General features: G+C 38.4%; 1 protein-coding gene across 18 annotated transcripts in view; it reads right to left on the bottom strand.

Moving 5' to 3' along the window:
* Positions 1–17,543, bottom strand: part of LOC127961122 (diacylglycerol kinase zeta) — an 80,462-nt gene that overhangs the window by 21,148 nt on the left and 41,771 nt on the right. For 6 of the 18 annotated variants that reach the window (XM_052560078.1, XM_052560075.1, XM_052560076.1 and 3 more), the window contains 18 exons: positions 17,388–17,459; positions 17,171–17,269; positions 16,973–17,055; positions 16,717–16,777; positions 15,880–15,993; positions 15,601–15,741; positions 15,444–15,522; positions 15,231–15,286; positions 14,304–14,366; positions 13,955–14,028; positions 13,613–13,724; positions 13,325–13,524; positions 12,324–12,427; positions 8,699–8,778; positions 7,297–7,341; positions 6,341–6,410; positions 2,450–2,490; positions 2,145–2,341 (listed from right to left, as the gene is read on the bottom strand). In XM_052560078.1, coding sequence (XP_052416038.1) covers positions 2,145–2,341; positions 2,450–2,490; positions 6,341–6,410; positions 7,297–7,341; positions 8,699–8,778; positions 12,324–12,427; positions 13,325–13,524; positions 13,613–13,724; positions 13,955–14,028; positions 14,304–14,366; positions 15,231–15,286; positions 15,444–15,522; positions 15,601–15,741; positions 15,880–15,993; positions 16,717–16,777; positions 16,973–17,055; positions 17,171–17,269; positions 17,388–17,459 — 1,691 coding nt within the window. The remainder of the gene's footprint in view (positions 1–2,144; positions 2,342–2,449; positions 2,491–6,340; positions 6,411–7,296; positions 7,342–8,698; positions 8,779–12,323; positions 12,428–13,324; positions 13,525–13,612; positions 13,725–13,954; positions 14,029–14,303; positions 14,367–15,230; positions 15,287–15,443; positions 15,523–15,600; positions 15,742–15,879; positions 15,994–16,716; positions 16,778–16,972; positions 17,056–17,170; positions 17,270–17,387; positions 17,460–17,543) is intronic. The other 12 variants (XM_052560080.1, XM_052560077.1, XM_052560073.1 and 9 more) reach the window with 7 other exon arrangements.

The following is a 17,543-nucleotide window of genomic DNA, read 5'->3' as shown; positions in this document are numbered from 1 at the left end:
AAGTATCGACAAGGAAGAAAATATCCTGCCTATCGCAACAAAAAGCAAAGCGAATGGCCATATAATGATATCTGAAATCTTTTATGCTGCTGCTTTTACAAGACAAAGAACCCAGACATATATTCACATAAAAAAAACCGTTACACAACCAGAAACCAAACAGAATGCAGACATTTTGAAGCTTTGTATGCTGGTGGTGTATCTAACACAACAGAGTTCAATAAACAACACACAATTATTGAAGTGAACAAGACTAATTACAGACAACTTCAGCCCTGATGTGGAAAACCCACGTGGCTTTGAGTGAACCCAGGAGAGAAAAGGTAGAATTCGAACCAAGGCTGACAAATGACACATTTACAGAGAAACTGTAGAGTGTGAGGACGACGTGAGAGAAAGACAGATACAGAATCGACAATTCAAATACAGAAAGATCAAGGATATATCAGTACATCAAGTACCCACAGCCCCTAAAGACAAAAGGCTGACTGTTATCTCACAATCACAGCACACATGACAGCAGCAGTGCTCTGAGGGACCGCTCAATGTTTTCCATTGGGAGCTGTAAATAAAAGCTCCTATCGGATGGGTTATACAATCGTGACATAATCAGGAGAGCTCTGCCCAGTGCAGCAGCTTGTCTGTGTCTCAACCAGACACATTACACTGCTTCACACAGCTGGGAGGGCAATGAGAAAGACACAAACATCACAGAGCTAACTGTGAACAATCAGTTCTTCCTGACCAGCATGAGCTAATATTTATACGGTTGTTTTAATATATGTCATTTATTCCTATTGTGTTATATTCACAACTACTACTCCAGTCTTCAGTGTCACATAATCCTTCAGAAATTATTCTAGCTGATTTGGTGCTCATGAAACATTTCTGGCTATTAGAAATTTTGAAATCATATTTTCATGGAAACTGTGATTTTTTTACATTTTTAAATGTTATTTAGTTTAAGGAATATAAAGTTTAAAAATGGCATTTATTGTAAATGTCTTTCCTCTAACTTTGAGCAATTCATATTTTTTTTAAATACAAATCTTAATGACCTCACACTTTTGAACCGTAGTGGTGTTTTGGATGCTGGACCCCATCATGGGGTGCTAAAGTGCAGGTGTCCTCAATCAGGCTTCTTAACTACCTTAACCAATAAGATTTTCATGGTCAGTCAGCTTAACCAGAATGATCCATGTTGGCTGACAAGCTTCACCAGCACAAAATCAATAATTTAGCCTGAACCAATAACAGAAATTAATGCTGCTCTTTTCAGCAAAGCATTCATTTAAGGTTAAATTACGTAATACTAGAAAATAAACAAATACACAAATCCTGAAAGACCATTTACATTTAGAATAACAGAAAGGATGTGTGATGATAAAGCTTAAACGAAATATTTTGACACAATTTCAACTGATTTCATTCAATTATTTAATAATTAAACAAGAAACATTCGCAAAGACAGAAAAACAGAAAAAGCCAATTTACTGTCTGTATTCTCTTTTCCTGTCTTGAGCTCTATAACCCCTCCAAACACAAATACACACACACACACACACACACACACACAGGAGATTAACAGGGGCTGCGGTGCTGTATGACTTTTTCATGCAGCTATAAATAGAGGATAGGATCAAGCTCTGTGCTGCAGGAAACACTCTTTTTTCCCACTCTGAACCACACAATTATTCTGCTATACACACACACAATATCACAATCACATTCTCATCTGCACATGCAAACATGCATAGACATTAATGTATGAACCTGCCCACACAAAAGTGTACGTTTCTATAAAATCCATCCTGAAAGTTACAACTATAATGCACCCAAGGTGGATGTTAAATGTTAAATGTGGATGTTCAGTGAATTAGAATTAGTGTTGTTAATGAAGCATTTGTACAAAGCAGCTGAGCTGTGAACCACACTGCCACCAGCCGGCTTGATGCTCTTCTGCTCCCTGTTGGCTGATATTACAGAGCAGAAGCTGCTGTCATCTAACTGACATCAGTTATTAACTGACAATAAAAAATGTCTCATTTATTAAAGTTTGCATAAAATAACTCATTCATCATAGTTTGCAGTGTGGTGCTAGTTACATTGATATGGTTCCCTTTATGTTTGCCTGTGTGTCTCACCTGGGTCCGGGTGAGTTTGGTGGAGAAGAAGAGGATGATGGGAAGGCAAATTTACATGGATCAGAAGGGGCATCACTAGAGGAGTTCACCAGGTCTGGCATGCCTGGCGATGTGCTGACCGTCTCGGTGACAACTAGCTCTGGGTCCAAAACGAACAGCTCATCCTGAGAAATTTCAGTCACGTAGTTAAGATGCTCCTGAGGGATGACACAGACACCAGACAAATGTGAATGGTTTGTTTGTGGATACTTAAAATTGCTCAATTGTAGTTTGAATTACTCATAGGTATTGTACAGAGGACTCACTTGAGCTCGATCGATCCTGTAGAATCGATCCGCTGTCGTAGCTGCAAACACAAAACATAAAAAACGCACCAGACAATCAAGAACAGGTTGACAAGAGATGACAATAGATCTTGTTCTAATGTTCATTTATCCAACTACACAACAGTACGGTTTCAACATCTACACTTGATAGAACCCTGGGTGATTTTTTTCAACTCAAACACTTGATTGAGACTATTGGGAAGGAAGCTGGCTTGATTTGACCCATTTTGGGTTAATAATTGCTCATAATCAGAAACCCAACAGTGCTCCAGATGTGAAAAAGATCATGCATGTCACACAAGTTCCAACATTTCTGAGAGCTAATGCCACATCTATCCATGCTTGCAGTAAAACATCTGGAAAATGGAAGAAAACAATGATCAACATTTATTTAACAATGTTAAATTAACATTTAAAAAGGAATATAATTAAGATGTAGTAACAGTTGAGTTGGCATCTTTTTCTGCACTTTTTTCAATCTGTACACATTGTTTTCACTTTTGCCTACATTTTTGTCTATTTCTGTATTCTTGCAATAATGTTTTACCTACTGATAATTACTATAGCCTGTGTTGTTACCATAGTCATTTTCTCCCAACTCATTTTGGGGTTAAGGTTCTTGGGTCAAATATTTATCCTAACCCATCTGTTCGTTTTTAATGAGTGCTAAAAGACAGATTGCTATGGATCTCACATCTCATCGAAGCAAATTACTCCCACAGAGAACATGCATGTTAAAAATGCACACATAAAACTCCCATGAGCTTGTCCTCATACCTGTAAAAAACACATTTGCAGCAAAAGTAATGAATGCACATGATTCCTCACACTCTGGTGACATCTGCTCTGGGACAGGAACGATCTGCGATGATCACGGAAAACTGTGTAACACTGGCCTCGGATCAGATTTTGCCCCTGCTTGCACTAATAATTACTTGACAACAACTTCATAACACTGAGCTGAGATCAGAAGTGCTGCCACAATCACTCTGAAAAGTTCTGACTCATCCTGCAGTTCTCTGCTCTGGTAATAAAGCCCTCGGAAGCTTTTTAGTCTTAAAATGAGGAGATTAATTTTCCTCTGGGCCGGTGGGAAGAGAGGAAGGACAGAAATGAAAGGATGAAAAAAGGGTGGAAGGATGCAAGTATTGAACAGGGGAATGTGATGTACTATTTCACTGGTTTGATGTGTAGCAGTTTAGGATCTGTGTGAATGTGACTCAGCTGTCACAGAGGATTTGTGTATAATGATGACTGACTCCCCACATCTTGAGATGCTGTCAAAGGAAAACCTGATGGCCCTTTCAGCCAGTGCATTGCACCTCTCAACAAAAGTTACACCCGCACAGGTGCATCTCAATAATTGTTTGTGATCAGTTTATGGCACTGCTGAGGTGGTCTGAAAGCCCAGGTTTCTTTGACAGTGGCCTTCAGCTCATCTGCCTTTTTCTCTTGTTTCTCATCTTCCTCTTGACAATAACCAATAGATTCTCTTTGGGGTTCATGTCCGGTGAGTTTGCTGGTCAGTCAAGCACACTAACAGCATGGTCATTTAACCAACTTTTGGTGCTTTTGGCAGTGTGGGCAGGAGCCAAATCCTGCTGGAAAATGAAATCAGCATCTTCAAAAAGCTTGTCAGCAGAAGGAAGCATGAAGTGCTCCAAGATTTCTTGGTAAATGGGTGCAGTGACTTTGGTTTCCAAAAAACACAATGGACCAACACCAGCAGATGAAACTGCACCCAAAATCATCATAGACTGTGGAAACTTAACACTGGACTTCAAGCAACTTGAGCTATGAGCTTCTCCACCCTTCCTCCAGACTCTAGGACCTTGGTTTCCAAATGAAATACAAAACTTGCTCTCATCTGAAAAGAGGACTTTGGAACACTGGGCAACAGTCCAGTTCTTCTTCTCCTAAGCCCAGGTAAGACGCCTCTGATGTTGTCTGTGGTTCAGCAAATTCCTTGACACCTCTGTGTGTAGTGGCTCTCGATGCCTTGACCCAAGCCTCAGTCCATTACTTGTCAAGTTCACTCAAATTCTTGAATCAATTTTGCTTGGCAATCCTCATAAGGGTTCCATTCTCTCGGTTGGTTGTGCATCTTTTTCTTTCACATGCTTTCCTTCCAATCAACTTTCTGTTAACTTGCTTGGATACAGCAACTTTCGTTGTACAGCAAATTACCCTCCTTGTGAAGGGTGTCGATGATTGTCAGATTATCAGTCTTCCCCATGATTGTGTATCCAAGTGAACCAAACTGAGAGACCATTTTGAATGCTCGGGAAACCTTTGCAGGTGTTTCGGGTTGATTATCACATTGGCATATTCTAATTTGTTAAGATTGGTTGTTATTTGTTAAATGTGAGCCAAAATCATCACAATTAAAAGTACCAAAGACTTTAACTACTTCAGTCTGTGTGCCTTGAATATAATGCACACACAATTTGAGTTGAATTACTGAAATAAATGAATTTTAATTTATTGAGATAGACCTGTATGCAAAAAGTTATTTATTTTTATTTATCACTTCTCATAGAATACATAATATGCATAATTATGTCTTTGCTCCTTGAAAGGTGGTGCATTAGGGAATGTTTAGATTTGGATAATGTAATCTAAAAGCTTTGACTCCTTGAAGCACAAGATACTTTTCCCACTTGTTAGTCTTTTTAAATTAGTAACCATCATATAAGACTATTGAGTTGAACCACTGATGGCAGATGGACCATTCTGACGATTTCTTTCATAATTTTCTGGACCTTGACAGTGTAACTTGCTTGGCAGTCTATTGGACAGTCCCAAGCCTCCCGGTTTTCATTCCAAATTATCTAAAATTGCATTGCGAAGATGATCAAAGCTTTTACGGGTTTGCAACGACATGGGGGGTAAGTGATTAATGACAAAATGTTCATTTTGGGGTTGAGTATCCCTTTAAGTACACACTGATATTACTAGGTTGTGAACACATCATTGCATCCTTTTCAAGACTTATGCAGTCCAATTCTCCATTTTTATTTGATTTAATCCACATCTTCATACTGATCAAAAAGGAGATTAATGCAAAACTTGGAAAGCTGTTCACATAAAGGTATGACTAGTTCCAATAATGAGCTTGTAGGATACAAACAAATAATAAAGCACTGTTTAAATAAATACACTCAATAAATACAAAAATGCAGTCTGCACACTGAAAAATACTGCTCCATACAAAAGTGTATTTAATTATTTACAAGGCAACGTTTCGACCCTCAGGTCTTCATCAGGCATGTCTTGCACCTGGCCCAAATTTGGGTTCATGTGATGTGCACACCACTTCTGTGTGTTCTAAATAAATACACTACCATTAAACAGTTTGAGGATAGTATGATTACTGCTTCTGAAAGTCAACAAGGTTGCATTCATTTGATCAAAAACACAGTAAAAAAGTAATATTGTGAAACATTATAATATGATAACAAATAACTGTTTTCTATTTGAATTTATATATATAAAAAATACTGAATATATTAAAAAAATATATATATATCTTTCCCTGTGGCTGTAATTCTCCTGCTAACAGTAATCATCTTGGCAATCCTTATTAGCACTGAAATGCCAGAGTAGATTCTGTTCTTTAGTATGGAGATTCATGACTCTTTCTCTTTTACTAGCTTTGATTCTGGCACTGATAAGAGAATATTTTGTGGGTCTGACTCACAGTTTTGAATCTCTGACCTTTACTTTTTGCCATTCTATTCACTGCAAACACCTACAGCTTTGTGCACTTATAAACACAACTCCAGCCCACATCCTTGAGGGCCACCATGGCACACTTGTTGTTCAGTACCCCAGATCTAACATCCAAACTACTGTCAAAAGAATACTCACAGTCGAGAAAGCACCATTTTGGCGACAGCCTCTGAGACGACAAAGCCTTTGATTTGGTCTCGTCACCTTCCTGTGAATGAAAGGAGAAGAAAATATAGGGTAGGAGATAGGAAGAGAAGAAAGGTTTACAGAACTCGATTATCATTTGCTTCAGCAAAAACTCAGTATATGAACAGTGCATATGTTTACTATTTTCATCACACACTCAGACCTGTCATGATTTTCTGTCACATCAATTCTTTCTTTTCAACCCAACTGCCAACTGAAGATCTACATAAGTCATGCAACAGAGTCAAATACAAAGACTACACTGACAGCACACAATAAACACAACACCTACATGCACCATCACTATAAAGAAAGCTGCCATTCTATACAGAGGCTAAACGTGATCCACGGCATCCATCCAAACAAAGCACAGAGGAGCACTCAGGACCCAGGGGAAATATTCAGGGTACGATGTTCTGAACGAGTGGATTTAACTTAGTAAGCCTTTACTGTTGAGGTTTCACCCATAATATCTGTTAAGAGGGAATGAAATACTAACGAGGGTTCTCTTCACCTCTGCAAACACACTGGTGTCTAGGAGGCGCTAGAGAGCTCTAATCTCACAGAGAAAGATGTGGGAGAGATTTAGGATGAATTTCAGAATACTCTGCTTTAGAGATCATGTTAAGCTCTACGTGAAAACAAACTCTCTTGCTTATTTTATCTCTCTAGGGGTTTATGCACTCTCACGGTAAACATGTCTGCCTCCGAGCATACTTTTATAGTACACAAATGTGCTTCTGAAGTTTATCTAGGTTGGGTTTGTGGAGGCATGTCTATCAAAATCTGACTGTACAAACAGCACTCTGTTTGGTTTTATCGATTCATTGTCCAGGCTGTATTTCCAGGCTTGTTCCTGAAAGTGCTCCATGTGCGCCTGTCTCATCTCTCGCAGGTGTCTCACCCACCTGGAGCACCAGCCGCTGCAGAGATGGGTGACACGACACAAAGTCCTGCAGGAGACCCCATTACATTAGATACATAAACACAAAGCCCATCAGATCAGCCCGTCAGTTCAGATACTGTACATACAGATCGGAGCAGATGGACAACAGTGTTTCTTAAAGAAAACCCTACAGCACGTGAATGAATGTAAGCATTTAACTTTGAGACTCCTTTTCTTTTTGAAGGACACTTAATTCTGCCTCAGAAACTCACACTACCTTACTGCCAAGGGTGTTTTGTTATGACCTGCTGCACAGTGTGTGAGAGAGTGTGTGTGTGTGTGTTTGTGAACTATTAAAGGGGTCACGTGATGCTGCTTAAAAGAACATTATTTTGTTTATTTTGTGTAATTAGGTTAAAAAAAGTTAAAAAAAAAAAAAAAAAAAAAAAAATGCATGCAACCACATGTTTGATTTTTAGCTAATTGTAAAGTTATATTTATATAACCACTGTAACTTAATAGGAATGTATGAACTTAAACAGGCCAGAATAAGATGCCATAAATTAATAAATCAACAACTGGTGGCTCAAAGCAGTGTAAAAATCAATGGTACAAATCAAAATAATGGTTTCGTCTGAGAATTGTTGTCTAGAAAGCTCGGCATTGTCGGACAGTTTTCTTATTTTATTTGTGATTTTAATAATTATACAGATTGCTGCATTAACCACATATTTTAATGTTTGACTTTAGGCCAATGTTTTATAATAAGGTTCAATTTGTTAACATTGGTGGATGCTGTAGGTATCATGTACAAACAACGAACAATATAAAAAGTAACATTTATACAGCTAGATTCATGATAATTAGTTAACATAGATGAATAAACAATAAATGTATAATCTAAAAGGATAAATAACTTAAAGTTCAATTCAATTCTGTCATCATTAATCTACTTGTATGACTTTGTTTCCTCTGTGGACTATATGAGAAGATATTTTCAGAAATGTTCACCAAAACTGCTTGGTTTTTATGTTCCACAGAAGAAAGTCACACAGGTTTGGAACAACAAGACGGTGAATAAATTTGAATTGAATTTGATAACTGATTTTTAATAATACCTAATTCATTAACGGTTGTTCATAAGGGTGTTGCAGATCTTTGCTACTGTATAATAAACAATTCTGATACTGTGTTGTGTTGCCAGTAGATGTACCGTACAATCTGGGTCCTAAAGCACAATTCATTTGAGCACACTGCTCTGTCCTGTAGTGCTGTAGAACTTCTCCTTCATTATATTCTGACTCTAACTGACTGGTCCCATCATTAATCAAACTCTAACGCCTCTCTCCTCCTCTCTTTTCCCATCCTCTCATTTCTCACTTTTACCCCACTCCATCTGTTAACCCCAGCCTCTCATCTCTTACCTCCTGTAGTCTCTCGATGTGAGCTCGGCAGGTTTCCAAATCACTGTCTCCCGGGACAACGATGAGACCCAGTGGAATTGCTGCGATAAGAAAAGACGAAAAGACAAGTAAGAACGAGGGATGAGGAGAAGAAACCAAATCTTTCTATCACTCTCACAGTAACGGCCTGCTGTGTGTTGTAAAAAAACTTGGCCCACATTCTTTCCCCTCAAGAGATACTGATCAGCAGTGGGAGAAAGAGTAAAAATAAAAGAAGAGAGCAAAAGAAAGAAAGGAGGAAATGCTATTTTCAATCATGTAAGGTATAAGCTCATTCACCTTTAGCTTTGTGAACACATCTGCAAGCTGATGGTTATGATTTATGGCAGTTACATGCAACACGGACTAGCTCCGACCCAGTCAGACTCATTCAAACTAATCCACAGATTCTTCATGAAACAAGGGCAGACAGTAAATGGACGTGATGGGGAGGATGTGGCCATTTTATCTGCACTACAGTCTGAACCACTTCAGGCATTTTGGAGACACATGGCTGTAGGCCTGCTCTTACATGTGCTGTCAGTGAGAGAGTAAGATGAAATATGATGTTTCCGCAGTGGTTGCTGAGGGTACATGTGTCCTCTCATGCATATGGATATTCGCAAGTTCAAGTCACTTTAGTGTAAAAGGGTAAAAAGCATAGATCCAACACTGAGATCTTAACTGTAGCGTGATACATTCAACCGCCCTGAGCGTTATGAAGATACAGTAGTGTAGATCTGAAAGCTGGAGGAGCAGTAGTCATGCCCTACCCTGAGCCGAGCCGAGCCAAGCCTCACAGGCTCATATTTTTACATTAAATGAGCATTCTCAAGAGGACGGCAAGTTTCTCTGACAAAGTGGGAAGTGAGAGAGCGAGACAGAGAGAAAGCGACAGGGGAAGCAGGAAGAAACGAGCAGAGAGAGAGAGAGAGAGAGATGGGAGAGGTCTCTTCCATTGAGGAAGGTTGGGTTGCTTAGCAACATCTGAACAGTCGTTCCCAAATTCAATTCAGGTTTTTTTTTCTGCTCTCTCTCTCTCTCTCTCTCTCTCTGTGTTCAGTTGGAGGTATTGTCAAGCCTCTTCTGAAGAGTGAAGAGGGACTGACAGCAGTGCGCAGATGAGACACAGGGATGTGTGGTATATTTCTGGATCACAAAAGAGAGAGTACAGAACAGCTGTATGAACAGCAAAGAGCTAATCGCTATCTCGCAGTTGACATGCACTTTAAAAGTTTCATTTCAGTCAAACTAAAGCAGTAATTTGTCTTTTTATGATGTTAAATGAACATCATGGCACTCTAGATAACGTGATTGTAGCTCAGCTTCGTGCAGCATTTATACAAGTTAATTACACCACAATTTATCTCAGAATAGTGTGCTTCTGAAAAACAGAGGTGATGTGCAATGAGTATTTAATACTTCAATTATCTGATTACGCATTGTGTCATGTATACTTAGACAAAGAGACTTTCTATGAAGCCCATATTTATAATACATTATAAGGGTATTCTTGAGGCATTATAACGCATTACAAAAACCTTATAATATGTTATATCATATTATAAATAATCAACCACAAATCACATTTGTGGTTATACCATTTAAGGTTATGATTATTTATAACACTATTTTTACATTTATAATGGGCTATATATCTTGACATTGTTTATTTAGACATACTACTAATACTCCAATATTTGATATGTAGTACACATTCTTCGGATCTTATGGCTGTTTGAGAAAAAATCTATTTTATTATTATTATTAATATGCTTTTAGGTAGTTTTTGATTGCTTTAAGTAGCATAAGAAAGATGGAAAGATTAGACTTATAATATATTATAACTATGAGAAATATAACCAACTGTAACTGAAATAAATGCAACATGTCCACTGTGTTATAAATCATCATACTCTTAAAAGCTATAACCACTAATAAGTAATTATTATAATACATTACAACTGTTCTTATGCAAATTCATAAGATTATAACATATTATAAGGTTTTTTTATAATGCATTATCCATTCATTATAATGCCTTAAGAATACCCTTACAATGCAATATAAATACGGGCTTCATAGAAAGTGTTACTGAGACTGATCATACCTGCACATGTACCGTGTTTGCACTTACTGTTGCTTGCTCACACACACAAAGACATTCTTGCACACTAGCAGGATAAAACAAATCTTTCCTAATTTATTGTGAAGCTGAGAATTGATTTTTGGGAACAGTTGCTGATGTATCGCCAGAAGCAGAAATGTGTAACGTTAAAATCTCTAATGGATCGGCACTAATTGCTCTGTCAAAACACAACAGAAGCATAAAGCTGCATCTGAATGTATTCTCAAAGATCCACTTAATTCCATCCATACGCCCCATTATCACTCACTGTAGAGATGGGACGACACCTAGTGCTGAGAAATACAACTGCAGCTTGAATCATCTACTCTTACTAAACACAAGTGAAATATTTTTTATCAAATCTTAAAAGATTTCTGTCCACTTTTAAGTGAGCTAACATATGGCCATAACTGCTATGGACATCTGCTTGTTAAGTCCTGACATAACAAATATGGTTTTTGAGTCCAAGTCTCCCCTCCATATTAAGTGAGAAGAATACTATCTCAATAGACATTTATGAGAACTGCTTATTTACAGCACAGATTTAAGCTATGCTTTTAAAAACTTATGGTGTACACTACACTCTCTGAGCTCACAGAGTCCCGGACACCGATATTTTAATGATTCAGAAAAGATTAATCTCTGTCTGGTCAACAGAGATTTCTGTATGGACACAAATGTTAGTATCCTGATATTTGGGTATTATTACAGCGCACAGTGAGTGTGTACTAGCACCATATGCTGTTTGCTTTTTGGATGTTATCAAGCACTTGGAAACCTGCAAACCAGCATGTGTGACGTCAGACTTAACAAGTGCACAGAGGAGGACAGGTTTCCCTACTCCCCTCTAATAATTAGAAATGGCCAATATTTGATATTCTTGATGCTGCCCTGCTGCATTCCAGCACATGCAGCTCTGTTTGTTGTTGGGATGAAAAAAGGTTTTACCATTTATAACTTCATTTTAACATAATTCTGTGAAAATATGGACTTAACTTAACACCATAACTATAACAATAACAACACAGAGGAATGATATTGTCAGAATGTCTTACAGAATATTTTCTGTCCAGCAGATAAACAATAAAAACACTGACAGCCAATCAGAATCCACCTGATTTTAAAGAGCTTGCACAGTTAAAGCGGCAGAAGACATAACTGCACTTTGTGCTTATAATAAACAGAACAGTATATCGTTCAATGGTGTGATCGTAATATCTTTATCGTAATAGCTATCTTTACAGTTATGGTTCTTGGTGTGAACAGGCCATTAGACCTAGAATTTATTTTAAGTACTTATAACTTTTTCTTTATTTCCTCAAATCCCTTTTAATCATTTAATTCCTTTAATTAGAAAGAACATGACAACCATTGCCTCCTCCAGTGTTCAGGACACGGTTATGACTTTGAACGAACCCCTTTAAATCACAGCACACCAAGTGTATTTTCTGGACTCTAATGTGTGTGTTTTCTACTTACAAGCTTCTTTGAGCTTCTCCTTATCGTAGTGCAGAGCTTCGTAATCATGCATGCTGATACGGCTCACTCTGATCCGTAATCGTTCTGGAAATGGCTGCTGACTGCTGGATGAAAAAAATAAAATAAAATCATAGAATTAAAAAAAATAAACATGCAAACACAAAAGATACATACAGCTCAAAAAGAAGCATTTGATAACAGCTGTGTGTAACAGAGAGTATTCTGTCTTGGCTAGGTACAGTGTCACCACACTAATTAAATCTGTCTCCACTTCCGATATTTAGCTTTTTAAACGAGGTTTCATCCCAGGCCAATCTGCCGTCGATACAATTCCTTCACCTCGAATCGGCCAAGTGTGAAATTAACAAAACCTCAGAGAGAGAGAGAGAGAGAGAGAGAGAGAGCGATTGTCTAATTTAAGCAGGACTAAGTAAGCTTGTCTCTCCTTAGCAGCCATTTATGAGGGTAATATATTCACTTCAAGTGTCAAGGAACAGAAATGAGACTGCGACAGCGAATAAATCAGACTAAATTTTCACACTTTCAGTAACAGCTCAATGGAGACATCAATCCAGCAGTTTAACTTTCTGCTCACTCAGACTATTTTTTAAACATCAGCTCATACCAAATAAATGTACAGCATATGTGTGTCTTATTTTGGTGCTGAGCACTTCTCATGCAGAAAAAGTTGATTTTTTCCTTTATATCATATACAAACCTGGCTTTTTGCTATGCACCGGTACTGATGAAATCGTAATATTTAATAATGTAAATAATCCATCACCAGTTACTGCTGAAACCAGCGGCAATAACATGTTACTACTGCCACACAAAATGTCACATCGTCTGAGACTTTAAAATCTCTGTCTGCCTTTTAACACAGTTATTTTGAGTGGGATTAATTGGCCAAAAATAGAAAACACAAAAGAGACAAGATATATAATATATCTATGAATCGAGACGGCCATAATATGCACACAGCATCCATATGTTGCACTCACTCATTGAGCAGTGGTATTGACGAGCGTCTCTTGGTTTTCTGCACCATGTTGGCCTGGTTTCTCAAAGAGATGTGAATAACAGATGGAGCTAGTTTGCAAGGCTCGCCATCGACCTGCATGGGGATTGACTTAAAGGTGGTGAGGGTGACTTCACGACACTGATTTAACCTCTCACCGTGACCTCCGACCTGCAGCGTGGCCTACAGTCAGAAACAATACAGGGACTGAAAATCCACCAGTCGTAGTATAAAAACTCACTTCAAACTAATTCAGGTAGTTGAAACATACCAGTGATGTCATCGTGAATCCAATGACCTCAATGCAGCCGTCATCATGACGCTGAGGCTCAAAGTCATGATGCTCACCTGGATTGCCCCACGGCATAGTGCCCGCACAGTACCTGTGTTAGATCGAAACATGCAGATCTTCACACAGACTTATCTAGAACTGAAAATTAATCGTTGCCATCACATTAATAAATTTTTAAATACATTCAAACTCATTCATTCAAATTGTAATTTGTTTTTATTATTAAAAAAAATAAATCACAGTCTTACAGCTTACATTACATTGATTATATTATATTAAAGAGTTACATACAAAATCACAGAAAATGTTTTTGTTTGTTACCTGGGGATATTGAGGAAGACCAGGCATTGCAGCTTCAAATCCTGCACTTTAGAGGTCAAATCTGTGCCGTCACACTACAGAGAATGAGAAAGAGAAGAAAGTGGTATAAACTGAATATGTCAGCAAAACAAACCAACAGTCAGCAGAAAAAGGTTGCAACTCAAATTTAGGCACACTATCTCTCAGTGCTAAAGCCCAAGAGGCAGAAATGCAAACGAACAAGCATGCAAAAAGACTTTGATTCAAACCAAAAAAAAAAGAATATAATTTGCATTTCTAAACACAAACAGGCATCCACACATATTTCCCCTATTGAAGGGTTCTTTGTTTAGTCTATCTCCATACGTACCACCACTCTAATGTGTTTAGCCAGGTCTTTTGAGCTGCCCATCAAAAAATCAGAAAACGCTGTCTGTAGAAAAAGGAAACATCATTTGCGTTTTAGTCACCACCAACTCAGTGTCACATTTTTAATGTTGTGGTTAACGAAAGTGTTCCGTTTTTGATTTTACCAAGTGCAGCATGTTCCTGGATCAACACCGTGATTAACCAATCAGATTTGAACAACCAGTTTATAGTTTTGTGAAGTTTAGGCTTACAATCAAGTGTTTGGTGCTTGCACATCAGTGGCATTCATCTGTCATTTCCTCTGTTTTTAGGGATTACTCATGGTTAAGATTAGGTTCAGGTGTAGGGATATGGTCAAGACTATATTTTTGGATTAAAATGTTGTTCAAGGGTCAATGAAATATGTTGACCTAGGAACACATCTAAGGTTGATGATACATGGGGCAACTTTCTGAGCAATGTTGCCGACAATGGGCAACCAGATGAGACACAGGGCCCACGACTGATCTAAAGCATCCAGATCGACATTGTTATCCATCCTCAACGGGAAAGAGCCCAAGCAACATTAATCAAAAAAAGTTACCCGGCAAAATTGCTCAAAAGTTGCCCTGTGTATCATCAGCCTAACTCAACAAAATCAGGATGTGCCTCTCTGTATTGTGATGTACATTCAAAAATATTGAACAAAAGAAAGGAAAAAAATTTTGGGCAGGGACTTGTTTCTATGCATTGTTTATTGACTGGCAAATCTGAATGTTAGATATAAATTGACTGTAAGAAAGAGGCGGAGATAAGGGTGGACTAAATGATTATATATATATATATATATTATATGCACGGATGAATCATTTACAATTAGAACAAATTGACAGGATGAAGTGAGCACTTTGTGAGGACTCTGCTGTTTGAGTTTATGTACTTCACTTACCCCTGCATAGAACATTTTGTTTCTGAATCGGCTGTTAAATTTCTCAGGGTTGGCCTCTGAAGAGTAGGAGGACAAACCATAATTAATCTCAATTAGCACCAATAAATCTGACCTTGCAAAAGACACTCAAGCCTTAACTTTTACACAGTCAGTGTCACAGTCATAGTCACATTTACTGTACAGTATATGACAGAATAGTGCCTTTACACCAACCTCGGGATTCATGGAACTCTAAAGTCACATGAGCATCAAACCCAAGGCTGAAGTAATTATTGAAGACGTCCAAAGGGAGCTGTGGAGAAGAGAAACATCAGTCACTCTTACTCTGAAACAAACAGAAACAGCACTGCAGGTGGAGCTCTTACTGTACCTTGTCTGTCACCTGCTCGTCTCTTTCCTCTGGCCCCGCCTCTGGGTTGGGCTTCACAATCAGATTCCATCGATCCAGCTGAACAATATTCCCATCCTCAACGTGAGATAGGATTTTACTCAGAGGTTCATCTGTGTAACCCTACATGCATACGGTTGTACAAAACATACCCATTCATCAAACCATTCTACAAATGAATGAGCAGACTATGCTGCATGAATTACAATCAAATTTAGACTAAGGTTTGGAATGAATGTGTCTGACTGAAGTTCCACTCACCCCACCCCAGTTTAACGTCCTAGCGAGGTCATTTCCCGTGCCCAAAGGAAGTACTGCCACAGCAGGAGAAGGGTTTAGCTGCAGCTGATCAAGAGCAGACAAAATCCAGCCCACCTGAAACAAAGAATCAGTTCATGTGAGTGTGTGTGTGTGTGTGTGTGTATTCATGTGAGAGAGAGATAAAAAGAAATGCTCAAAATCTTTCAAAAAACGAAATCCATAAAAATCTAAATGTCTCTATCAGATTTCAGCAGAAATCATATAATACCTAAATAACAAACAAGTTAGAGTAAGATATCTTGTTTTGTAATATCACATCAATCCTGAGCGAAAAACACAGGAGAATATGAATATATGGAGTGTTTAACTCCGAAAGCAGAAGTTGTGCTGTTGTAAGACGAGTGATGGGACGGGTGGATTAAAACTCCTTATTTCAGATAGGCTTAAGGCATTATTCCCAAACTTCTCTCTCATGGATCAAAGTCAGGGTATGAAATATGACTGCATTCAGATTCCACTTTAACACTCTTAATTACTCACACAAACGGATTACGGAGATGTGACAGCGTGGGGTAAACCAGGACACACACGTCAGCACTATATGTCAGAAAACTCCTCAAACACATGACTCATCTGAATAGTATTATGGCTCAAAAGAATCATCTCTCGAGAGCCGCTCACAGACTCGGAGATAAGACTGTAATGCCGCCTCCTTGCTGGAGGGGTTCATACAGTAATTCCTACAGTATCCTTTTGGCTAACAGCTACAAAAGGTGATCACAGACTATATCGAAGCAGATTATTTTGTCACATACAGACACGGTCACACACACTCACCGTGCCATCCCCACCACAGGCCAAAATTCTCAAGTTGTGAACTTTGCGATACATCTCCAAGCTGAAATATATAACAAGAATGAATAAACATAAAAACATCAATCATCTTAATGAAACACGTCATCACAATGAGACAGATAAGTATTGTTCTTCTGAAGCAGGGCTACCCTACGAAGCTAATAAAAGCTGTTAAAGGGGTTCGGATGACAAAAACAGGGAACCCCTGTTGTGAAGTATTCCACATGCAGGTACTGACCCTTCCTGAGGACCCCCCTGACTGAGATCAAAAACCTGCCGAGGGTTCAGATACCACAGAAAGGACTGGATGATTTTAGCTCCCTGAGAGAACATGCGAGAGAACAGGTATTATTTTCAGGTTTCATTTAATTATTATTAATAGAATTAATACTGAATAATTACTTCTGATTTTTGCTAGAGCATGTTATAATAATACCTGGTTTCCTCCGCTCTTCGGGTTTACAAACACCAGCAGGGGCTTCATGAGTTGAGAGGGAATAGGTCTCACAATGAAGGGCTTCCATCGAGCCTCCTGCTAAAGAAGAGAAAGAAAGAGTGACTGGGGTGAAGATATAAACTCCCCCCCAAAAACGTTGCTTATTTAATTGAATCATGTTCTGGCACACTTAACAATTACGTGGTTGTACTCATACCTCTGCTCCTTTTTTGCTGGATTTGCGTTTGAAAGAGGTTCGTTTCTTCTTTTTGCTTGACTTTAATGAGGACTACGATTAAAAAGTAGCACAATAACATTACAAAAGCACTCTACGACGAAATCACAATCATTAAAAACACAATGTAAAACTAAA

This window comes from Carassius gibelio, chromosome B7 (assembly GCF_023724105.1).
Source record: "Carassius gibelio isolate Cgi1373 ecotype wild population from Czech Republic chromosome B7, carGib1.2-hapl.c, whole genome shotgun sequence".
Lineage (NCBI taxonomy): Eukaryota > Metazoa > Chordata > Actinopteri > Cypriniformes > Cyprinidae > Carassius > Carassius gibelio.
This window is presented reverse-complemented; position numbering and strand designations above follow the sequence as displayed.